General features: G+C 40.3%; 1 protein-coding gene across 1 annotated transcript in view; it reads left to right on the top strand.

The window, feature by feature from the left end:
• GLT8D2 (glycosyltransferase 8 domain containing 2) overlaps positions 1-26,770 on the top strand; it is a 36,788-nt gene extending 10,018 nt beyond the window's left edge. Inside the window, exons 2-10 of the mRNA XM_065938084.1 lie at positions 9,332-9,378; positions 10,685-10,777; positions 13,964-14,135; positions 18,663-18,780; positions 20,170-20,254; positions 20,844-20,956; positions 23,213-23,379; positions 24,367-24,479; positions 26,171-26,770. Coding sequence (XP_065794156.1) covers positions 9,360-9,378; positions 10,685-10,777; positions 13,964-14,135; positions 18,663-18,780; positions 20,170-20,254; positions 20,844-20,956; positions 23,213-23,379; positions 24,367-24,479; positions 26,171-26,343 — 1,053 coding nt within the window. The 5' untranslated portion in view covers positions 9,332-9,359 and the 3' untranslated portion in view covers positions 26,344-26,770. The remainder of the gene's footprint in view (positions 1-9,331; positions 9,379-10,684; positions 10,778-13,963; positions 14,136-18,662; positions 18,781-20,169; positions 20,255-20,843; positions 20,957-23,212; positions 23,380-24,366; positions 24,480-26,170) is intronic.
• Positions 26,771-26,882: the final 112 nt, after the last annotated feature.

The raw sequence follows: 26,882 nt of genomic DNA, 5'->3' as shown, positions 1-26,882 counted from the left end.
CCAGAGAAGCCACTGCAGTGAGAAGCCCACACACTGCAACTAGAGAGTAGCTCCCGATTGCCACAACTGGAGAAAAGCCCACTCAGCAACAAAGACCCAGCACGGCCAAAAATAACCAACTAAAGAAGAATCTCAGAAGGTCGTAAACTGTGTGATTCCACTCATATGACATCCCGGACATGGCAAAACTATAGGGACAGAGACTAGATCAGGGGTTACCAGGGGATAGGTGTCAGGTCCAGTCCATCTGCGAGAGGGCAGAGCAGGGGAATTCCTTGGAGGTGCTGGAATTGTTCTTTATCACATTTGCTGGGATTATCACAAGAATTTATGCATGTGTTAAGAATCACAGAATGATACTCTACTATATGTAAAAATTTAAACATTAAAAAAAACAACAAATCAAATTTTGAAGTTGACCTGATATGCCTTTAATCACTGACATGTCACAAGAAGGAAGCCTTTTTTTTTTTAAGCAAATATGCTGAATTTTTATTATATGTCACCAGTTGTGTTTCCCTGAGTGAAGCACTCTTTCTAATTATGGAAGTTCACAATACGAAATTTATGGAAATATAGGACAATACAAAGAAATTACCTTGTCAATGTATTTCAAGTGTCTTGGCAGAATAGTTCTTATAAGGCCAATTCTTTATCCTTTGAAGAGGTAGTTTCCTCTCCTGTTAGAAGAAATTGTTCCTGTAATATATCTACTTGATAGATGGCTTGGAATTTGCTGTGCATTTGTCTCAAGCAAAAGAAGTAAGAAGTTGTTCTGGGAGAGGATGAGGATGGTCGATGATGTGACAGCTACTCTTCACTGTGTGTGTGTGTGTGTGTGTATGTGCACGCGTGTGTGTGTGCACGTGTGTGTTTAGCTTCTCTTGTACTTAACTATTGATTTGACTGAGTAGATAGTGCATTTGTGTCATTCAACATTCTGTGGGTGCCAAGGCTTCTGTTTACCAGTCAGAACAGACCAGTGGGACATCAGTGTTGCCCATTTTAATTGATTGGTGTCGAGAGCCATATTGGTTATTTAGTAAGTCCTGTAAGATCACCAAGTGAAAAGTCTCCTTCTGTTTTGTGTCCTAGGCCCTTTTTTATTTTCTATAACGTTCAGTGGAGAACAACACTGGTCTATTTGCAGTTGTGAAAAGATGGATGTTGTAATTACTCCTGGCAGTGTACAGCTATGAAAAACAGGCAAATCTTATCCCAGATCAGTCTCTGGCATGCCTCCAGCTTCCTTTGAGGGCTTTCTTCTTCATTCGTGCTCCTCACCCCTGGCAGTTACCTTGAGAGTCAACCAGCTCCTCTCCTACTGTTTGCCTGGACAGTTTCTCATTCTGCAGCGCACAACAGCCCACCCCTCAGCTCCTCCCCACCCGACCCCCATCCCCTGCCACACACACACACATACACACACACAAACACACACACCCAAACACACACACACATACACAGAGACAAATACACACACACACACACACACACACACACACCCAAACACACACACACATACACACACACAAATACACACACAAACACACATACACACAAACACACACACAAATACACACACAAACACACATACACATAAACACACACACAAACACACACACACATACACAAACACACACACCCAAACACACAAAAACACACACACACAAGCACACACACCCAAACACACACATACACAGACACAAACACACACACACAAACACACACACAGCCCCAAACACACACACACCCAAACACACAAACACACACATACAAGCACACACACCCAAACACACACATACACAGACACAAACACACACAGACACAAACACACACACACACCCAAACACACACACACAAACACACACACAAACACACACACACCCCCAAACACACACACACACAAACACACACAAACACACACGCCCAAACACACACATACACAGACACAAACACACAGACACACAGACACACAAACACACACACACCCAAACACACACACACATACACAAACACACACACACCCCCAAGCACACACACAAACACACACACACCCAAACACACACATACACACAGACACACACACAAACACACACACACAAACACACACACACACAAACACACACACCAAAACACACCAAAACACACACACACAAGCACACACACACAAACACACACATACACAGACACAAACACACACACACACACACACACACACCCAAACACACACACACATACACACACACAAATACACACACAAACACACACACACACAAACACACACACAAATACACACACAAACACACATACACATAAACACACACACAAACACACACACACATACACAAACACACACACCCAAACACACAAAAACACACACACACAAGCACACACACCCAAACACACACATACACAGACACAAACACACACACACAAACACACACACACACAAACACACACACAGCCCCAAACACACACACACCCAAACACACAAACACACACATACAAGCACACACACCCAAACACACACATACACAGACACAAACACACACAGACACAAACACACACACACACCCAAACACACACACACAAACACACACACAAACACACACACACCCCCAAACACACACACACACAAACACACACAAACACACATGCCCAAACACACACATACACAGACACAAACACACAGACACACAGACACACAAACACACACACACATACACAAACACACACACACCCCCAAGCACACACACAAACACACACACACCCAAACACACACATACACACAGACACACACACAAACACACACACACACAAACACACACACCAAAACACACCAAAACACACACACACAAGCACACACACACAAACACACACATACACAGACACAAACACACACACACAAACACACACACACACACCCATATACACACACACTCTGTGAGTCTGGGGCTACACAAAGCTACAGCACAAACCTGGCAAATCTTCCCAAAGAAACAATTTTACTAGATGGCAAAACATTAAAAAATGTCAGTTTTCTCTGACATCTTAACCTAGCTGTCCATTGAATCAGCCCCAGAGATTCTGTAATCTTTAACCTGAGATGTGCAGATGCTTAAAGTGTCCATAGGTACGTTTCATTTCCTCAGGCACTTAGATGAGAAAAAATGAATCTTTAATTTCACTAACCTTTCATTGAAATTGGGCATTTCCTTCCCTTGTGAATATAGGCAACAAACCACAAAAATAACTGTGGTACCTGTGATTTCATCATCAGTATAAATCAGATGTTTTCCTATTACATTAAAGTTGTTACAAATATCTCACATTTTTTAAAGCTCATCACTACCTCAAGTTACAGTAAGTATTCTACGTGCTTAATAAAGAAGTATGTTTGTTGGTAGCTCACAAATATGTTTTTTTCCCCCATTATTCTGATGGCTTGCTTTAAAATTTTATCATTCATTTTCTTTGTAACACAATATACCTTTTAAGCTTTTAAAGATATTATTCTGGGAAGAGATCTGTAGGAGTCACCAAACTTCCAAGATATTTGTGTCAAAAAAAATTATGGCTGATTCATGTCAATGTATGACAAAACCCACTGAAATGTTGTAAAGTGATTGGCCTCCAACTAATAAAATAATATTAAAAAAAAGAAAAAAAAAAAAAAAAAAAAAAAGTTAAGATTCTAGCCATCTACCATTGATTTGGAAATTCAAAGGAAATTAACTCTCCTTTCCCTGATGCAATATTCCCTCCAAACTTCATACCAGTCCTTGACGGCTTCCATTCTCCTGTCCACTACCCACAGAACTTTATAGATCAGTTGCTTCTCTCTCCCACCCTCCATGTTCAAAATAAAGAACATGCCCTCTTCCCTTGATTCCTCTCAAATACAGCAATGTGTGTCTTTAGATTCATGGGAAAAGCAGTGTGGAGGCAGGGTGGGGATTAGAAGGTGCCGAGCATGGCAGAGGCTGCAGACTGAGTATTGGAAATTTCAGTTCTTCGAAAGTCCTTAGAGCCCACCTGTACAGGGAAAGAAGTTCTTTTTGTTGTTGTTGTTAATTTATTTTTTATTGAAGGATAATTGCTTTACAGAATTCATTGTCTTCTGTCAAATCTCAACATGAGTCAGCCATAGGTAGACATATATCCCCTCCCTTTTGAAACTCCCTCCCATCTCCCTCCCCATCCCACCCCTCTAGGTTGATACAGAGCCCCTGTTTGAGTTTCCTGAGCCAGACAGCAAATTCCCGTTGGCTATCTATTTTACATATGGTAGTGTAAGTTTCCATGGTACTCTTTCCATACATCTCACCCTCTCCTCCCCTCTCCCCTTGTCCATAAGTCTATTCTTTATGTCTGTTTCTCCACTGCTGCCCTTAAATAAATTCTTCAGTACCATTTTTCTAGATTCCGTATATGTGTGTTACAATACAATATTTATCTTTCTTTTTCTGACTCACTTCACTCTGTATAATAGGTTCTAGGTTCATCCACCTCATCAGAAGTGACTCAAATGCATTCTTTTTATGGCTGAATAATATTCCATTGTGTATATGTACCACAACTTCTTCATCCATTCATCTGTCAATGGACTTCTAGTTTGCTTCCATGTTCTAGCTATTGTAAATGCTGCAGTGAACAATGGGATACGTGTGTCTCTTTCAGTTTTAGTTTCCTCAGGGTATATGCCTAGGAGAGTGATTGCTGGGTCATATAGTGGTTTTATTCCTAGAATTTTAAGGAATCTCTATACTGTCTTCCATAGTGGCTGTATCAGTTTACACTCCCAACAACAGTGCAAGAGGGTTCCCTTTTCTCAACACCCTCTCCAACATTTATTGTTTGTAGACTTTTTAATGAGGGCCATTCTGACTGTTGTGAGGTGAAATATCTCATTGTGGTTTTGATTTGCATTTCTCTAATAATGTGTGTTGGTGAGCATCTTTTCATGTGTTTGTTAGCCATCTCTGTGTCTTATTTGCAGAAATGTCTGTTTAGGTATTTTTCCCACTTTTGATTGGATTATTTGTTTTTCTGGCATTCAGTTATATGAGCTGATTGTATATTTTGGAAATTAATCCTTTGTCAGTTGTTTCATTTACTATTATTTTCTCCCATTCTGAGGGTTGTCTTTTCACCTTGATTATAGTGTCCTTTGCTATGCAGAAACTTTTAAGTTTAATCATGTCCCACTTATTTGCTTTTGTTTTTATTTCTGCTACTCTAGGAGGTGGGTCATAGAGGATCTTGCTTTGATTTATGTCATCGAGTGTTCTATGTTTCCCTCTAAGAGTTTTATAGTTTCTGGTCTTACATTTAGGTATTTAATCCATTTTGAGTTTATCTTTGTGTTTGGTGTTAGGAAGTGTTCTAATTTCATTCTTTTACAAGTAGCTATCCAGTTTTCCCAGCACCACTTATTGAAGAGGTTGTCTTTGCCCCATTGTATATTCTTGCCTCCCTTGTCAAAAATAAGCTACCCATAAGTGCATGGGTTTATTTATGGGTTTTCTATCTTGTTCCATTGGTCTATATTTCTGTTTTTGTGCCAGTACCATACTGTTTTGATGACTGTAGCTTTGTAGTATAACCTGAAGTCAGGAAGATTGATTCTTCCAGCTCCATTTTTCTTTCTCAAGACTAATTTGGCTATTTGGGGTCTTTTGTGTTTTCATGTAAATTGTAAAATTTTTTGTTCTAGTTCTGTGAAAACGGCATTGGTAATTTGGTAGGGATCACATTGAATCTGTAGATTGCATTTGGTAGTATAGTCATTTTCACAATATTGATTCTTCCTACCCAGGAACATGGAATGTCTCTCCATCTGTTTATGTCATCTTTGATTTCTTTCATAAGTGTATTATAATTTTCTGTATACAGTTATTTTGTCTCCTTAGGTAAGTTTATTCCTAGATATTTAATTATTTTTGTTGCAGTGGTGAATGCAATTGATTCCTTAATTTCTCTTTCTTATAATTCATTGTTAGTGTATAGAAATGCAAGTGATTTATGTGTATTGATTTTGTATTCTGCAACTTTGCTAAATTCACTGATTAGCAATTTTCTGATACTATCTTTAGGGTGTTCTACGTACAGTATCATGTCATCTGCAGTGAGAGCTTTACTTCTTCTTTTCTGATCTAGATTTCTTTTATTTCTTTTTCTTCTCTAATTGCTGTAGCTAGGACTTCCAGAACTATGTTGAATAATAGTGGTGAAAGTGCACAACCTTTTCTTGTTCCTGATCTTAGGGGGAATACTTTCAGTTTTTCACCATTGAGAATAATGTTTGCTGTAGGCTTATCATATATGGCCTTTACTATTTTGAGATAGGTTCCTTCTATGCCCATTTTTTGAAGAGTTTGAATAATAAATGGGTCTTGAATTTTGTCAAAGGCTTTTTCTGCATCTATTGAGATGATCATATGGTTTCTATCTTTCAATTTGTTAATATGGTGTATCACATTGATTGATTGATTTGTGTATATTGAAGAATCCTTGCATTCCTGGAATAAACCCAACTTGATTATGGTGTATGAGCTTTATGATGTGTTGCTGAATTCTGTTTGCTAAAATTTTGTTGAGGATTTTTGCATCTATGTTCATCAGTGATATTGGCCTGTAGTTTTCTTATTTTGTTTTGTCTTTGTCTGATTTTAGTATCAAATAGATACTCATAGAATGAGTTTTGAAGTGTTTCTCTGCAAGTTTTTGAAAGAGATTTAGAAGGATAGGCATTAGCTCTTCTCTAAACGCTTGATAGAATTCTCCTGTGAAGCCATTCAGGTCCTGTGCTTTCATTTTTTGGGAAATTTTTGATCACAGCTTCAATTTCAGAGCTTGTAATTGGGTTGTTCATAATTTCCATTTCTTCCTGGTTCAGTCTTAGAAGATTGAACTTATATAAGAATCTGTCCATTTCTTCCAGGTTTTCCATTTTATTGTCATATAGTTGTTCATAATAGTCTCTCATAATCCTTTGAATTTCTGCATTGCCTGTTGTAACCTCTTCTTTTTCATTTCTAATTTTGTTGATTTGATTTCTCTATCTTTTGTTCTTGATGAGTCTGGCTAAGGGTTTGCCAATTTTGTTTATCTTCCCAAAGAACCAGCTTTTAGTTTTATTAATCTTTACTATTATTTCTCTCATTTCTTTTTCATTTTTTTCTGCTTGGATCTTTATAATTTTCCTTCTACTAATTTTGGGGTTTTTTTGTTCTTCTTTTTCCAGTTGTTTTAGGTGTAAAGTTAGGTTGTCTATTTGATGTTTTTCTTGTTTCTTGAGGTAGGATTGTATTGCTATACACTTCCCTCTTAGAACTGCTTTTGCTGCATCCCATAGGTTTTGAGTTGTCATGTTTTCATTGTCATTTGTTTCTAGAAATTTTTTTATTTCCCTTTTGATTTCTTCAGTAACCTGTTGGTTATTTAGAAATGTGTTGTTTAATAAGTTCTAATGGGTGATTGGCAACTCCTGTCACAGGGTCTTTCTCCACCTTACATGCTGTTCTTTTTGGGCTACTGCCAAACCACAGGATTCCAGCTCATCATTTACTCTTAGCTTTCTTCTTCTCTCACCTCTATCCATCCATCTATGCATAGAAAACCTTGATTTCATAACGAAGAGTTTTCTCCCCAAAAAGAACTCTTCTGACAATAAAAGGAACTGTTTTTTTCAGATATTTTTGTACCAGTTTACATGAATTTAAAGGTAAAACAAGAAACTTGTTAGGTATTTTCAACTCACTGTGGATGACTTTGAGTGTCTGCTCTCCTTTGTCATCAGAATTTCTGTGGGGATGTTTGATGAGAAACATTGCTTTAGGGATTTAAGGAAGACAAAGATGGATGAAGGGGGTCCATACTCCTTTACTGGCCCCCACAGTTTGTCTTCAGCCTCTTCGGGTCAGTCTCTCCCTTGGTCCACTGTGTTCTAGCCACACTGAGCTTCCTGTGATGCTTAGGATCCTCAGCCCCAGGGCCTTTGCGCTTGCTGTTCCCTTTGCCTGGTATGCTCCTCTGCATTCTCTCCACTGGCTCCTGCTCCTTCTCCTGATCAAATGTCATCTCCTCAAGGCTTTTCCTGATTTGTCTTCAAGATGCCTCCCTATCTCCATTCATCTTTATTTTAGCAGCTCTGTTGTATCCTTTATGTCTAATTATTTTATTCATAATCTACTGATAATTATTTTGTTACATTTTAATATCTGTTGTTTTTTTTTTTTCCCCCCACTGAAAATAGCTCCATGTTAGGGATCAGGACTGGTTTCTTACTGCATCCCCAGGACATAGCACAGACTTTTAGTAGGATCTCAGTAAATGTCTACTGAGTGAATGATTGAATGGGGTGTAAAGTGTCCTCCTCTGAGGATGGTTCTGTTTTCTTAAGGGATTCATAAAGATGTAGAAGTGTCCTTATCAAAGGAAGGAAGTTATGATAGCAGAGGAAAATGCATGGAATTGATATTTTATATCAAGGAAGTTTTCTTATGTGACATTTCTTTTAGTTAGTGCCATCTGACCTGCTAACCCAGGGGACTCACACGGCTATTCCTTTTTTAAAATTTTATTTCTTTTTATTGGAGGCTAATTACAATATTGTAGTGGTTTTTGCCATACATTGACATGAATCAGCCATGGGTGTACATGTGTCCCCCATCCTGAATCCCCCTCCCACCTCCCTCCCCATCCCATCCCTCAGGGTCATCCCGGTGCACCAGCCCTGAGCACCCTGTCTCATGCATCGAACCTGAGCTGGTGATCTGTTTCACATGTGGTAATATACATGTTTCAATGCTATTCTCTCAAATCATCCCACCCTTGTCTTCTCCCACAGAGTCCAAAAGTTTGTTCTTTACATCTGTGTCTCTTTTGCTGTCTCAACATGTAGGGTCATCGTTACCATCTTTCTAAATTCCAATATATGCATTAATATACTGCATTGCTGTTTTTCTTTCTGACTTATATCACTCTGTATAATAGGCTCCAGTTTCATCCACCTCATGAGAACTGATTCAAATGCATTCTTTTTAATAGCTGAGTAATACATTGCGTATATGTACCACAGCTTCTTGAAGAAGGTAAAAGATTACCATTGGGGGCCTTTTGCACGTTTTTTACAACCAGAGAAATCAATCTGAAGAGGTGAGATCTACATTCACAAAATAGTTTCCAAAATTCTAAATTCAGAACAGTTAAGAATGATTATAAAATTTGCCATATATCAAACAGTCAAAGACATAGTCCTTAATAATTGTATTATGACTTTTGGGTTGATTATCTATTAAGCAAAATTTTATTCTTTAATCCACAGGTCACAGTTTTTATCCACGTGAACCCACATGGCTTTGTTACGAAAAAGTAAGATTACAAACTTTGGAAAGTTATGATTAAAAATAGATATTTTGGAGGACTGTTTTGATGCTGGGTCTTATTCTTTGTCTTCTTTTATTTATTTATTTATTTTTAAAATTTTCTTTGATTTTCATGGATAGTTTTTCCAAAGGCAATTCTTAGCATGTTTTGTTCAGGGGTAGATTTTTCATGAGAGTGGTCTGATGGTTCTATAAAAGTTGCAAATATGGTTTATTTTCTCATTTTAAATAAATATTCATGTTCCTGTCTAATTTTTAATTTGTCTTCTTATTCTTAAAGAGTCACCTGAAATTATTTACTCTTATGACACAATCAAAACCTGGATTTGCCTCTGATTTTATATCCAGTTGTTTGTGAATCTAGTGGGAAAATAATAACCTAATTGTGTTACTGATACCCTCAGGGTAGAGCTGCCCAGTGTAGCAGATAAAAAGATAAAATATCCAGTTAGAATTGAATTTCTAATAAACTATGAATAAGTTTTTTGTGTAAGTATATCCCAAATACTACACATGGGACATATTTATACTAAAAAAGGGTCAGATGGTAGAGGCATTGGGCTGCTTCCCCAAACTGGCTGTGGGATGGGAATGTTAATCAGTTGTAGTGACAAACGCTAAACTTTGTCTCTTGTCTTCTGCTTCTCTGCATTTCTGTTTTAAACTGAGTATAGTATCTGCTTGTCTCTGTCTGAATCTGATAACCCAGAAAGGCAGAGAGGAGATGGTGGATGTCAGTAAGGCAGAACAACTGAGCTTTAGGATGAAGCTCTGAAAGGCATCCATGAAGACTGTCCAACTCCTTCCTTTTACAATTGTGAGGACAAATGCCTAGGGGCCAGAAAATAGATCAATATGAAGCCAATAAGTATGAATATCTTGATGCACAAAAATAGTAAATGATAATACATAACAGTTTTAAAGTCTTTATTGGGCCTTTATTGGCTTTGTTAACTCTCAAAACACCCCTGAAAGGTAAAGATTATTATTACAATCCCCATTTAACAGATGAGCAAACTGAGGCTCAGAGAGGTTAAGTAATCTGTACATCAGACTGCCTGGGAAGAGCCCTGTCTCCCCTTAAACTACATCTGGTATCATTGAGAATCACCAGTATCACAGATTAACCCTTTACTCCACATGCTGTCTACTTAGAGAAAGGTTCTAGACCTCTACTCCTGTGTATGTCAGAAATGTCAGGGAGCACATGTGTTCACACCAGCTATTCTAAACTTAATCCACAATTTCAGTTTGACAGGTTAGATTTGAACATGTTTCTATTTTTGTTTCAGTTAACCAGGTGTTGCTGTTCCTTCTGATTGTGACCCTCTGTGGGATTCTGTATAAGAAAGTTCATAAGGGGACCATGCTCAGGAATGAAGGAGGTATGATAAGTGATGCAAGCCAATCACAAAAAGATGAATACTGTGTGATTCCACTAATATGAGACAGAATAGTCAAATTCATGTTGACAGAAAGCACAGTGATGACTGCCAAGAGCTGAGCGGGTGGGGGAGGGAATTATTGTTTACTGGGTATAGAGTTTCTGTTTTACAAGATGAAAAGTGTTATGGGGATGGATGATACTGATGGTTGTACAATGGTTGTGAATGTATTTAATATTATTGAACTGTACACTTAAAAGTGGTTAAGATGGTAAGATTTTTTATAATATATTTATTTGGGTGCACCAGACCTTAATTGCAACATGTGAATTCTTAGTTGAGGAATGTGGGATCAAGTTCCCTGACCAGGGATCAAACCCCAGGCCCCCTGCATTGGGAGAACAGAGTCTTAGCCACTGGACCATCAGGGAAGTCCAAGATGGTAAATTTTATGTTGCATATTTTACTACAATAAAAATAATTATAGAAAAGAATGAAGCAGGTAAGCAGGCAGGTAGTCCACCAAGAAGAGATACCTAATTGGGACGTCCCTGGTCCAGTGGCTAAGACTCTGAGCTTCTAGATGCAGGGGGCCTGGGTTCAATCCCTGGCAAGGGAACTAGATCCCACATGCCACAACTAAGAGTTTGCATGCCGTAACTGATGATGACCTAAATGAGTGGGATGGGGGAGGCGGTGGGAGGGAGGTCCAAGAGGGGATACATGTATACATACAGCTGACTTGCTTTATTGTACAGCAGAAGCTAACATTGAAAAGCAGTTATACTCCAATAAATAATAATGATAAAGTTTAGATTCTGCATGCCCCAACTAAGACCCAGGACAGCTAAATAAATGAATGAATGAGATGAAATACTTAAGGACACAGTTTGAGTCCTTCCAATAGGCAGGTTCAGAGACAAGCAAAAATTTGGTCAGTTTCCAAGGACTTTTTGTAGAAAACCCACCAAGACTAACATTTTAGTTGTGTTCTAGAGTTATTACTGCTACTCAAACTTTAACACTTATAAGAAGCACACATAGGGTGTGTTAAAACATCCTCCTGGCCCCAAGTTTGTTTGGCTGGTTTTTGTTTTTTTCCCAATCTATCTTTTTAAAATTAATTACTTTATTTCTGGCTGTGCTGGGTATTCTGCACGGCAGTGCAGATCTTTCTCTAGTTTTTTGTTAAGTGCGGAGGCCCCCCTTGCTGCAGAGTGAGGGCTCTGTGCTGGCTTCAGCAGGTGCGGTTTGAGGGCTCTAGAGCACAGGCTCAGTAGTTGTGGCACACAGGCTTAGCTGCACCACGGCATGTGGGATCTTCCTGGACCAGGGATCAAACCTGTGTCTCTTGCTTTGGCAGGTGGATTCTTTATCACCGACCCACCAAGGAAGCCCCATTTGTCAATTATTAATCAGCAAAAATAGCCTCATTTAGGGCTTTCCAGGTGATGCTAGTGGTAAAGAATCTGCCTGCCAATTCAGGAGATGCAAGAAATCACTGGGTCAGGAAGATACCCTGCAGAAGGAAATGGCACCCTACTCCTGTATTCTTGCCTGGAAAATTCCGTGGGCAGGGGAACCTGGCGGTCTACAGTCCTTGGGGTCGCAAAGAGTTGGACATGAGTGACTGAGCACGCACAATGGCCTCATTTAACTTAATACTAGGGGCTCCTAGCCTAACAGGGCTCCAGTATTATGCATGTTAGGGATATACAATTCAATCCACAATAGTACAGAAAGAATGACTCAGTAAATTGCTTTGAGAAAGAGAGAAGGTCATATAAGGTCAAATGTTGTTTGAACTTCGAGCTCTTTACTCCTCACATTTCACTTCCTGCCCATAAGCCAGCACATTCAGCTGGCTGATCCCATTGCAAACTCCTTTCTCCATGGAAAGAAATGATTTGCTTTTATAATAGCTGTTAAAAGAACTGCTAGAAAGCACATATCCTGACTAATTAACTGGCCATATATTTATATGTGATAAAGTGTTTGGACCACATAAATTTATCCAATAACACATTCTTTTATCCCATTCAGTGTTAAAATTTTAAAAAGCAATCAGTGCTATGAATACTGCCCCAAAGAACACAATATTGGCATTGAAAGATGGATATCTGTGGTATGTTATATGAAAAAAGGAAGTTACAGAGACTATGAAAGTATGATTTCATGTTGATTTTAAAATAATACATCAAATTTCATGTAATATTTATACAGTGTGTAGTTTAACTGCTTTGGGTGTACATTAAGAAAGGTTTGAAAGACATACACCCAGCTGGTAGGAGGTCTGCATTTGGAATGGAGGCTGAGAGGGCTGCAGAAAACAATCACCATCTACTGGATCCTCTTCTGTTTGGGCTGGAGTTTTTCGAGAAGTGCATGTTGATTTTTTAATAGACTTTACTTTTTAGAGCAGTTTTAAGTTCACAGCAAAACTGAGCAGAAGGTACAGAGACTTCTCCCATTCCTCCTTCCACCACACACACACACACACACACACACACACACAGACAAACACGCACACACACACACATGCACAGCCTCCCCCACTATTAACATCTTGCACCAGAGTGGTACATGTGTTACATTCCACGGACTTACATTAACCCATCATTATCACCAGTGTCCATAGTTAATTTCTTTCTTCTTTTTTTGGTCATACTATGAGGCATGCAGGATCTTTGTTCCCTGACCAGGCATTGAACCCCTTGCAGTGGAAGCTCTGAGTCTTAAGCGCTGAACTTCCAGGGAACCCCCACCAGTGTCCACATTGGGTTTACCCCTGGTATTATTCATTCTATGGGTTTTGAGAAATTTAAGATTACATTTATCTACTGTCATAGAATACAGAATAGTTTCACTCAACCTCTTAACCGGTGTACCACCAGGAAATCCCCACATTCTTTTTAAAGGCAAACCCAACAGTTGCACATACACTGACACCAACATCTCACTGGGCAACACTTGGTCACTTAGAGCTGCAAGGGAGTCTAGAAAAATATTCTGAGTGGTTGGCTATGTGCCAGCTGTATTTCCAATGTTCTGAGAGAAGGAAAGGTTGGATATTGGAGAATGATGGACAGTCCCTTCCTCACTGTGCTGTCTTCCCCCTGGAGTGGGAAGACAAGCCGGACTGTGAAATTCCTTCATGTTCCAAGACTCTGGTTCTGATGTTTCCAGATGATGACGCCGAGACCGCAGAGGAGATGGAGGATGAAATTCCGGTGGTGATCTGTGCAGCAGCAGGCAGGATGGGTGCCGCCATGGCCGCCATCAACAGTATCTACAGCAACACCGATGCCAACATCTTGTTTTATGTCGTTGGGCTCCGGAACACTCTGTCCCGAATACGGTAACATGTGTCCTGTGGACTTTGGAGTTTTCTACTTCCTATTTTTTTTTTAAATCAACTTGTTTTTTTAAAAACGTGTATTTATTTTGGTTGTGCTGGGTCTTCGTTGCTGCTCATGGGCTTTCTGTAGTTGCTGCGAGCAGGCTGCTTTTTGTTGCGGTGGCTCCTCTCCTGGCTGAGCACCGGCTCTAGCCCTGCAGGCTCGGCAGTCGCAGCATGTAGGCCAGAGCAACAGTTAGTTGCTCTGAGGCATGTGGAGTCTTCCCAGACCAGAGATCGAAACTGTGTCCCCTGCATTGGTAGCTGGGTTCTCGTCCACTGCACCACCAGAGAAGTCCCTCTACTTCCTTTTAATTGTTCTCATCTTTCCTTACATGGATTCTCTTCTTTCTTGGGTCTAGTAAATGTCCTTCAAATTAATGAGAGGATAACCTGAGGTTTACCTGATGACCTGACAAATGTGTTGCCTCGCTAAGGAAATTTCAGCAAAGCCTTGTTAATCTGGTAGGGCAGTGCATTGTTCTACAGAAGTGAACTATTTAATGCATGAAGGAAACCCAGTCCTTAAGCCATTTACAAGAGTCTGTCTTTCTCAAAGTTTCTCTTTTCTCTGCTTTCTTAACCTGAGAGGCTATTAATGTAATCATCTAAGATGGCTCAGAATCATCACTAATTATAATTCATAAACTGCAAAGTCACTTCTTTCCTATCACACACCATATTAAACCATAAATTGAAGTTGAATTTAGAAGAAATAAACAGGACATAAAATTCTAAATGTATTACTAAATTGCAGGATAGTTGTATAATTTTGGTATGGAGAGTGACTCCCAGACCCCAGGCGAAAAAAATGAACAGATTTGACTGCTAATATTAAAAAAAATTTAACTGATGAAAAACACTGAATGAAACTGATCACACAACTGGTTAGGAAAACTGTCTTCAACAAGTATTTTAGACAAAGGACTACTATCCAAAATGTATAAAGAATTCTTACCAAAAAAAAATTTAAAAAGACAAGCATATAGTAGAAAAATGAGCACAGAATGCAGACAATTCACAGAATAAAAAACTATAAATGGCCAGCAAACACGAAAAGATGTCCCATGTTATTAGTAGGGAAATATAAGTTAAAACAATGACATATAGTTGCCTACTCATCAGGATGGTAAATCTAAATAGGACAACACCACCCTGTGCAGGAAAATGGACATGCTTATTCCTTGTTTGCACAATGTACACTTTATAAATTACTAAAGCATTTTGAAAGGACACTATGGAAATGTCTAATAGAATGGCATTGTGTATATGTTTTGACTCACCATTCCATTTCAACAGCTGGTAATATGTACCACAGAAATTCTAGTACATACTACCAAAATATACCACAATGTTAATTTCAGCATGATGTGAAAAAATTAAAAAAATTGCAAAGTGCTTAAATGTCCATCACTGGAAGAATATTTAAATGAACAATGGAATATGATCCAGCTATTAACAAAGAAAGAAGGCATAGAAGATCCCCAAGGCATATTATTAAGCGGAAAATACAAGTTGCAGTACTCCTCATATACTGACCCACTTTATGAATGTCTCAATTCATTTGAGTTGCTGTAACCAAATGCCACAGTCTGAATGGTTTGGTTTAAAAACAGGAGAACTTTTATTTCTCAAGTTCTGGAGACTGAGAAGTCCAAGATCTAGAGGCCAGCAGATTCATGTCTGGTAAGGGCTCACCTCCTGGCTAGAGCAGGCTGCCTTCTTGCCGTGTTCTCACATGGAGAAGGGATGAGAGGTTCACCAGGGTCTCTTTTATAGGAGTACTAACCTAATTCATGAGGGATCCACCCTCAAGACTTAATCACCTCCTAAAAGCCACACCTCCAAATACCACCACACTTGGGATTAGGTTTAAGCATATAAATATGTGGAGGATACAGCATTCGATCTGAAGCAATGAAATGAAAAGCCCCAACTATAAATGTGTACATGTACTTGTATGTATTTCTGTAAGAAAAAAAAAAAAAGATCCAGAAATACCCCCAGGTCTAAAAAGTAATTATTTTTAAGGAGGATGAAAGAAGTGGAGAGAACAGTGATGAAAAGAAGTTCAGGTATTTCAAGTGTTGTTTCTATCATTTATAAGGAGAATGTATTCATGTTTGAGTTTTATAATCAAATTTCTTTTTTGTAACAGCACCACAGGAGGTACTAAGATATAAAACACAATTTCTCCTTATCTAAACGGTCCTTGGCTGTTGTGTGTTTTTCTGTCTCATTTCTCATTCTTCTTATCGATTATTATTTCAGATTGTTCACTTAGCACATTATTAACAGCTCTTTAATTATCTGGGGGTATGAAAACCAGGCTTCCCAGGTGGCTCAGTGGGTATAGAATCGCTTGCAATGCAGGAGACATTCGACTGAACCCCTGAAACGCAGTAGGCTTGATCGCTGGGTCAGGAGGATCCCCTGGAGGAGGACATGGCAACCCATTCCAGTATTCTTGCTTGGAGAATTGCATGGACAGAGGAGCCTGGCGGGCTACAGGCCATGGGGTCATGACGAGTCGGACATGACTGAAGTGACTGAGCGCAAACATGCACGCGTGAAAACCAGATAACCAAACCCCAAACCAGATCACCAAACTCTTCTTATCACTTCCTGTTGCAGCTTGTTCACTTAGCCTGTTAACAGCTCTTTAATTTTCTGTGGGCATGAATACCAGATAGCCAAACCAGAAGGATGGCATGTGTAATGGAGTGAGGCTTTGTACTTGAACCAGAGGGAGGCATGAACTGCAGGACTTCAGGACGTTTAGGCAGGGGCTGTTTCTCAGCTCTTGGTTGTCATCTCCACCACCCCATCTTAAAGTATTTTAAAAATTCTCTTTTTGGACATATAGCACACAAACAGAGAATTGTATAAGCCCCATGTACAGCTTAATGATCATCTTTGTGGGTCCTTTGGCAAACACGCCCCTGTAACACCAGTGCTCGGCATGGTCAATCTTTCCAGCTTTGCTGTTCTGATGGTGTTCGGGGATATTGAATTGTGGTTTTAATTTGAGGTTCCTTGATTTCTAATGAGGGTGAGCCCTTTTCCCTCACATGTTTCCTGACCATTTGGATGTGCGTGTTCAAGTGTCTGGCCTATTTTTCTATTGGTTATCTCTCTTTTTCTTGTTTACATGCCTTTTTCCTCCCTAGCTTTATTGAGATATATTTGATATATAACATTGAATAAATGACTGATTTTTATGTTTCAAATTTTGCAGGTCTAAATTTTGTTTGGAAGATTGAATCCTTCTGTCGATTTTAAAAAATAATGTTATTTATTGATTGATTTTTGGCTGTGCTGGGCCTTCATTGCTTTGTGTGTACTTTTCTGTAGCTGCAGGGAGTGGGGACTACTCTTTGTTGCGGTGCATGGACTTCTCATTGCAGCGTCTTCTCTTATTGTGGAACATGGGCTCTAGGTCTCACCGACTTCAGTAGTTGCGGTGCATGAGCTCCGCAGTTGCAGCTCCCTGGCACTGACTCTGTAGTTGTGGCACACGGGCTTAGATGCTCCTCTGCATGTGGGATCTTCCTGGACCAGGGATCGAACCTGTGTCTCCTGCCTTGGCAGGTGGATTCTTTTACCACTGAGCCACTAGGGAAACCTGTCTTGTTGATTTTTAATCAGCAAAAATGTTACCATGTGTAGTTTTAAAACGTGTGGCCCACATGAGAAATAAAATTGGAAATTTAATTTTGAAATGATTTCTATGAAGAATTGTATTACAAATTGGATAAAAGATAGGCAGAATTTCTGTAAGACCGAGCACACTTAAGTGGAGAGGGTGGAGAAGAGGAGGTGAAGGTGGGGAGCAAAAACAGATGATTGAAAGGTAAAGGTAAATTCAGGTCATCCTTGGAGTCCAAACAGCAGAGTAAACACGATTCAGTCAAAGGATGCCCTGCCTCCTTACAGGGCTCTTAGCCCACGGCAAAGAGAACACCAGCAACTACAGATGCTGCTTTATAAGGAAGAAGGAACACTGGGATTTCCCTGGCAGTCCAGTGCTAAGAATTGGCCTTCCAATGCAGGGGACGTGGGTTTGATCCCTGGCTGGGGAACTAAAATCCCACATGCTGTTGAGGAACCAAACCTGCATGCTGCAACCAAGACCCAGTGCAGTCTAAATAAATAAATAAAGTTTGTTTTTTTTTTTAAAAGAAGGAACATTTATTGTTCTTCCAGTTTCCTACGGAGATATTATGAGGCTCTGGGGAGATATTTGGTTATCACTATTTTGCTTCATTTCCTTTGCAAAAGGAGTTATGTGAATGAAAAAAAATCAAAGCTGAACCAGATGGGGGAAAAAAATCAGAAGGATTTATAGGCTAGAATTGACTAAGGTTACACATGTCGTATTTTTAATTTTCTAAGGAGGCAAGCCATTGCCTCCGAGGCAATAGGTGTATTGAGGCATGGTTGGAGGTGTGTGCTAGATGTTGTTCTTTGTTTTTGTTATCTCCTTAGGAAATGGATCGAACATTCTAAACTGAGAGAAATAAACTTTAAAATCGTGGAATTCAACCCTGTGGTCCTTAAAGGAAAGATCAGACCAGACTCCTCGAGGCCTGAGCTGCTCCAGCCTGTGAGTAGGGATTACACATGTAGGGGATGGTTCTCGGTGAGACGCTTGTTCAGGGTGGAGGGCCAGCCACTGGGGTACACATGAAATGTTTCTGAAGCCTCCCAGTGTAGATCTCCACTAAACTCTGCTTTGATCATTTATAATGCAACTGTTGCAGAAAGGATGTAAGATGGTTTACATATGAAGCTATGAAAGAAGAAATGAAGCATAAGAAAATGTAGGATCCTTTTATATGTGTAAATATACCTAAGGGGTAGTTGGGGTGCCAAGTAGTGAGACCAGGAAAACATATTCCCCACCCACTGGCAGTTGTGTGTACTGTGATTGGACATTACATTTAGCTCAGAGTATCCTAGCAACTGAGCGAAGGCTGTAACAAGATGGGGTATTTACCTCACAGTATTGACTAATATGTTCAGGCGACATTAACTTTTTCTCTGACACTAGCAATCTTAAAGTGTTTCACTGCAAGAGTTCTTACAAGAAGGACACTTTCCTGCATAAAAAGTGGTGTTTTTATGGCAGGTTTACGGAAAATTCAGCTTCCTTCTATGTAGGGTTATTACTTAAATACATCCTTGAACATTTACTAAATTCTAAGCCTTCTAAATGATATGATCTTTTCCAAATTCCAGATATTTATTATCGAGAGTGCTAAGTTCGGACTTTACATTATACATTATTATAGCTTCCTGCATAGTAAAGAATCTGCTTGCCAGTGCAGGAGATGGCGATGCAAGGGTCCTGAGTTCGATCCCTGGGTCAGGAAGATCCCCTGGAGGAAGAAATGGCAACCCACACCAGTATTCTCGACTGGAGAATCCTATGGACAGAGGAGCCTGGCGCGCTATGGTCCACAGGGTTGCAAAGGGTCGGAACATCTAAGCAACTGAGCACAGCACATTAAACTGTTAAGACACCCATCTTCAGCCCATGCACCTCTGTCTTTTCTCCGGTTCAAGGAGCTAAGACATTGAGCTTGTGTGTGTGATGTGATGATGTGAGGGACGATGCGTGTTTAAGGCTGTTTCAGTTGACCGGTGTCAGATTACTGAGTATAGAGAAAGGCAGGCAATTTGTGGCCAGAAAGATTAATAGCCTCTGTGCCTTCCATGGTAGCAATTCACATCGATGAAAATAGTGACAGTCTCAGCAGTAGGGGGCGGTGGTTAGATCTAGAAGACCCTCTGATGGGCGCTGATTTCAGTCCCAGGGCCCCAGGTAAACTGCACTAGGAAGCTCAGGCAGGCCTCTCTGCAGTCTTGTTTTATTCTGCTCCAAACCTGGAGCTGAGCCATGGTCATGGTCAAAGCTGACCCATGAGCAGCCCTATTAGACACTGGGACTTCTGTCTCTTCCTCACCATCACTTCTTTTCTTGTTTTAACAGCTGAACTTTGTTCGATTTTATCTCCCTCTGCTTATCCACCAACACGAGAAAGTCATCTATTTGGATGATGATGTAATTGTCCAAGGTATACTCGCCGATGCCAAGAATACTCAGAAAAGGAGCAGCTGATAAGTAGAATGCCCATCTCTGTTCAATTTTGAAATATCTAGTGGCTCAGTGACTTTCATGGCTTATTAAATTTGGGGGTATAGTATTATAAAAAATGAGAGAATATTTTGAAAACAGAGGCTGATATTCACTTTCTGGGACAGTTGACTTTCTGAGAGCCACTCCCTGTCAAAGTCTGTAATAGGTACCCTGCAACCCTGAAACACAGAGGGATAAAGCCTCACTGATGATGTTAGAAGCGAGCTCAACTGTAGCGTTAAATGCTGTCTTCTCTCTTTCCCGCATGCAAAATAAGATGAGCATTAGTGAAGTGCCTACAAAGCCACAGAAATAAAGAAATCTGACCAATGCAGATTGGAGCTTATTATCAAGTGGCTTTTCATATGATATGAGCTATTCTTATCAAGCAAATTGCCAAACCACTTGAAACCACAGATTATATACTTTTCCCCCACAGCAAAATCGGGGGTTGTTTATGCTCTAAGCTCTAGCTAGTCCTGGAATGAGTGCTATACAATTGTAACTCCTGGTGTTTGTTAATTCAGGAGACATACAAGAGCTCTATGACACCACCTTGGCCCTGGGTCATGCGGCAGCTTTCTCCGACGACTGCGATCTGCCCTCCTCCCAGGACATACACAGGCTCGTGGGGCTGCAGGTGGGCACCCGTCTTGGGAATCCTACTTTCACTCCTTCTCCTCCTAGCATCTCAGAGCAAGTGGCATCGTTACCTTTGAGAAGCCGGCCAGCCGGGCAGGACTGATGGGCAGCACACAGCCAGGGGTCTGGGTTGCCCAGTCACTGGGTTGCCCAGAACTGGGTTGCCCAGTTCTGCTCCCAATGACTCTGGGTCAAGTTACTTACTTCTGCAAGTCCTCCTTTCCTTATCTGGAATATGGCAACCATAGCACCTACTTGGTCATGTTTTTGTGGGTTGTGATGAAATAACATGATGTCAAAGTGTCCACTAAATGCTCCAGAAATGATGGTTGTTACTTAAGTCACTCATAACCACACTCTATGGCAGAGACTGGTGTTTTCTCTAAGAGACTCACTGAAACTTTGGTTCTGTTTTCAGAGTTTTGACTGTCTCTCCCCCCACCCCCTTTCAGTAGAGGAAAATATTGACTTTGTTCCAAGGTAAAGAATACCCTTGTAGAAATGAAGGCAGTCAAACCCAGATGTAACACTGAAATCAAAAGAATAGCTTTAAAATACAAGATACTATTACAAATTGAATGCTGTTCTTAAAAAAAAAAGTTCCAGGAAATAATGACATATGTGTGACATTAAAGTGTGGCACATTTTAAGGCCTAGGCCCTGGGCCCAGACCTGCCTGTCAAAATCTTGGCTCCATCACTCAGGAGTTTTGTTACTTAACCAATCATTTTCTCCCTCATTTGTCAAATAGTGGTAATAATAGAATTTCCTGGTAGGGTTATTGGGAGAGTTAACTTAGTTAATACATGTAAGTTATTGCATGCAACTAATGAGCTTAAGTGTGTGAAGTTCTTAGAACAGTGTCTGCATGTAGGAAAGTGCTCAGATAGTTCCATTATGTCCAGGTCTTTTGAGCATCCCCTGAGGTGGATTATGGCAGCCTCTGTGGGTGAAATAGTGTGTTTTGCCTCATGTTATATTCACTCAACAACCAGTTATGCTATGTGCCTGACACTGATTTAAGTGTTAGTAACACAGTAACAAAACTAAAATTTGTGCCTTTGTGTAGCTTCCATTCTATTGGGAAGAGATGGTCAGCAAACAAGTAAAATATTGAACAGAGGATAAGAGGAGGTGGGGTTGAAATTTAAGTTGGGTGATCAGGGAAGTCTTTGTGGAGACTGTGTTTCAGAGCCTACACCTGAAAGACTTGAGGCAACACAGATATTTAGAGGAAAACATTCCAGGAAAACATAACAGCAAATGTGGAGGCAGGGGAGTACTTGGCATATTAAGGGAACAAGGAGGTCAGCGTGGCAGAGGGGTCACAGGGGAGAGTAATAGACGATGGAGAGGTAATGGGAACAGGGCAGATGGTGGAGCGCACGGCAGGCATTTTGGGGAGTTTGGGATTTACCCTGAATGATGGGCTTTGAGCAGATGAGTAACACTAGAAGGGTGGAAGCAGGACACAGGTTTGGAGGGGCTGGCAGAAATCCAGTGAGGGGTAATGATGGTCTGGACCAGGCAGGCAGCAGAGATGGTAAGAGGTGGTTGACTTCTGGGAAATCCCCTGGCAGTGCAGTGGTTAGGACTCCTTGCTCTCACTGCTAAGGGCCCGGGTTCGATCCCTGGTGAGGGAACTAAGATCCCACAAACCACATGGCAATATCCCACAAGCCATATGGAACGGCCAAAAAAAGAAAGAAAAAAGTTGTTGGCTTCTGGCTGTATTTTGGAAGATGGGACCACAGGGTTGCTGAGATCTATATGAAAGTGAGTGAGGAGGAGGAGTCTAGGATGACCTCGTGACCCTAGGTTTTCTAACTGGAAGGATGGAGGGGCCCCCAAGGTGGGGCAGGTGGTAGTGGAGCAGGTTTGGGGCAGGACTGGGATCTGTTTGGGGCCCCAAGGAGACCTGCCTTACTAAGCAACGAGACAGACGAGTTGAGTTGGCAGATATAGTGGAGCTGGAAACCCAGAGGGGTCCCGGATGTCTGCAGGGAGAGATTTAGAGCCAGATGAGGCTGTTGAGGGAGCTTGTGCTGGAGAAATGAGCAGATGCCAGACATGAGACCAGGGGCACCCAGCTTTCAGAGGTCGGGGAACCAAGAGGAAACTGGGAAAGCACTTGAGGAAGTGGCCGGTGCCCAGGAGGAAGCCCAGGTACTGCCTAATGGTCTCAAGAAAGTGGTTATTTTCCAGAAACAAAAGCTTCCTTGGTCAAAAGCATGTGTATCCTTTTCCTTTATAGAACACATATATGGGATATCTGGACTACCGGAAGAAAACGATAAAAGACCTTGGCATCAGCCCCAGCACTTGCTCTTTCAATCCTGGTGTGATTGTTGCCAACATGACAGAATGGAAGCACCAGCGGATCACCAAACAGTTGGAGAAATGGATGCAAAAAAATGTGGAGTATGTGTGGGCCTCTATCATTTTTTCCATGCTTGGGAACATTATTCCATTAATTTTCTATGCATAGCTCAGGGGTTAGAAATCTGAGATCAGATTTTCTTACAGAGGCACTGTTGAGAAAAAAGGAATCAGTGGATGAAAAAGCTATTCTCAAATGATATGTCAGAGGCAGTGAGATCCTGTGCAATCCCTTATTAATATAAACATTTTCTAATATATTGTTAAATAATGTGATTTTAAATCTCCCAGAATGCCAGTGAACCTTTTCAACTACAAATCATTTATCTTAGTAGAGCTTCTCCTTACACAGATTTAAGAATTATTTTATAAAGTCGACTTTTTAAAGGTTGAATTTATTAAATTTTTCATTATCAAAATTTTAGGAGATAATAAAAATAACACAACCACTGTTATCATGGCAGTGTATATCCTGTTCATATTTTAAATCTGGATATTTTTAGTATTATCATAACCTTGAATTTGTGAGTAAAGTCATTCTAAATAAGGTAGGATCAGAATTTGGGATCTTCTTTGTTTGCTATCAAAAAGCCTGAGAAGTAAAACGGCAAAATATTAACATTCTGTGAATCAAGGTAAAGCATGTAGGAGTTCATGGTATTCTTACAATTCTGGGTAGGTTTAACAAATTTCAAAATAAAAAGTTGGAAAAAAATCAAAGACCATAGGCTTATTATACAGTGAGGGTTCGTCTTGTGCGTGCTCAGTTGCTAAGTCATGTCTGGCTCTGCGGCCCCACTGGACTGTAGCCCACCAGGGTGCTCTGTCCATGAGATTTCCCAGGGAAGATTACTGGAGTGGGTTGCCCTTTCCTTCTCCAGGGGACCTTCCTGACCCAGGGGTTGTGTCCATGTCTCCTTTTTGGCAGGCGGATTCTTTACAACTGAGCCACACCTTTTAAAATGATTAGATTCCACTTCATCTGAGTCTGTGGGACTCCAAGCCAACTGTTGCTTTTCTATTCCTTAGGGAAAATCTCTACAGCAGCTCGCTGGGAGGAGGGGTAGCCACCTCCCCAATGCTGATTGTGTTTCACGGGAAATACTCCACCATCAACCCCCTATGGCACATAAGGCACCTGGGTACGTATTTTAGAACACCAAGGTACATCTTATAGATGCAGTGAGGACCAAGGTGATGGGAGTGTGCTATTATACCAGCTTCCTCAATTCAAATCCTCCAGGTGACTTGGGTTCTCACCTGGGACACATTATTTAACCTTCACTGCTCAGATTCTGCAACTGCAGCTTATAAAAAATGACCTGAGAGATGTTTCTAGGAAAAGCACTTCAGGAAAAGCAACTGGAATCATGCTTAGCATATAGTATGTGCTCAATAAACACGAACTTTTGTTGAGATACAATGTTCATTGGCAGAACTTTTCCACATACCTTTATTGCTCTCTTCCAGTAACTGATAGTGGACAGAGCCAAATGAATTAGCATAATAGTTGATGATAAATTTAGATAGCTGGCAATTTTTTTTTTAAGATTGTGCCGGGTGTTTGTTGCAGGGCACGGGCGTTCTCTAGTTGTGGCGTGTGGGCCTCTCATTTTCATGGCTTATCTTGTTGCAGAGCATGAACTCTAGAGCATGGGCTCAGTAATTGCAGTCAATGGGCTTAGTTATTACCCTGAGGCATGTGGGATCGTAGTTTCCTGACCAGGGATCAAACCTGTGACCCTTGCATTGCCAGGCAGATCCTTAACCACTGGACCAGAAGCAAGTTCTGTAATTTATCTTTTAGGAAAAAACTGCTTGCTGACTGTATACTATGTGAGTCCCTCAAGTCTTTTATTCACTCTTCACTACAGGAGTACAGGCTCTAGGATATGAACTGGAATCCCAATTTTGCTATTATCTAAGACCTTAGGCAAGTTACTCAAGCCCTCTGTGCCTTAGTTTCTTCACTTGTAAATGGAAGCTAATATAACCTTATTAAGTTTTTACAAGGGATAAATTACCTAATATGTGCAAACTGCTTAGAACAGAGCCTGACACAGAAGACATTCACATTCTTTCAAATGTATGGCCACAGCCCGTTTGCCACACCCACTGGGTCAGACCTGTTTAGAAATTCAGAAAGGTTCTGAAATTTTAAAAGGTAATGTGCACATACTTATATTATGCAATACACTGAGGGGGTTCTAGATGTTGCTGCCAAAGAAGTTCTTAAAAATCCTTTCGCTTTCAAACATTTGGGGATTGATTAGTTTAGAACTGGAGACAATGGACTGTGGACACACACTGTCAAGCTCTGGGCTAGGCTCTGGGGGTCGATGTGAGCATTACTTCTCTCAGAACAATCCTGCAAGATGGTGTGTCTCCTACTGTCCCTTGTAAAAGGAAGGTCACACAGAACTGCGGAAATTGCATGACTGTCTCCTCTTCATGATGCTGCATAAATAGTCCCTGTCTCCTCACTAGCATCACCCCTGATTCCTGAACACCTATATGCACGAAGAGTGATAACGGGGACACTGAGGACACTAATATTTCATTTGATTTGCTTTATATGCTGAGCCCACTGTTGGGGCAGGTGGTGAGGAATGTGGAGAAAATCCCATCAAAGTAGAATAGCTATAAAAGTATGTGTAGGAACAGTGATGTGGAGCTTAGACTGGGTTAGAGAAAATCAGTGTTGGGGTAAATTCTTCATTGTATACCCATCAATTTATCCTTTTATTTTTTTTTCAATGAACTTGTATTCCATTTTTAATATAAAATTTTAATTTTCTAATGAGCCTATTATTGTCCCCTAAACACAATCAAGGCTGGAATCCAGATACCAGATATTCAGAGCATTTTCTGCAGGAGGCAAAACTACTCCACTGGAATGGAAGACATAAACCGTGGGACTTCCCGAGTGTCCACAACGACTTATGGGAGAGCTGGTTTGTTCCTGACCCGGCAGGGATATTTAAACTCCACCACCCCAACAGCTGATGTAACACGACATTTAAAATATTTCCTGTACAAATATGTGGAACTGTCCATGTGTACCCTATTATACCACTGTTCTCTGTGAACAGGACCTTTGATACAAATGATCCACAAAAACAAAAAACCCTACTGTGTACAAATAGTACCTTGAACCCTAGAGGTATTGATTTAGTTCCTTAAATACAAGTGACAATTATGAAAGATTTTGTGAGTGAAATATGTTATTGCAAAGAAATAAACCCAGCTAGGTTTCAGCAATTTGCTTATTAACTCTGAATGAAAACTACAGCCATAAATGTAAAAAATGTCTAAATGTATTTTTTACATGTAGGTATTTTTTTAATGAGTTGCCAATGTTGTCTTCTGTAGAACAATGTATTACATTTAAAACAGGAATGTCTAAAAAAATAAAATATTCATAGACTTTTAATGATTTTCATAATCTATTATTCTACATGTTAAATATAATAGCAGGTAAACTGATCTCAGTTTAACAAGGGAAAGAATACCAGAGTCTTGCTACAGAAAACACTGCAACTTAA

This window comes from Muntiacus reevesi, chromosome 1 (genome assembly GCF_963930625.1).
Source record: "Muntiacus reevesi chromosome 1, mMunRee1.1, whole genome shotgun sequence".
Lineage (NCBI taxonomy): Eukaryota > Metazoa > Chordata > Mammalia > Artiodactyla > Cervidae > Muntiacus > Muntiacus reevesi.
The sequence above is the reverse complement of the archived record's forward strand: the minus strand, read 5'-3'. Positions and strand labels throughout refer to the sequence as shown.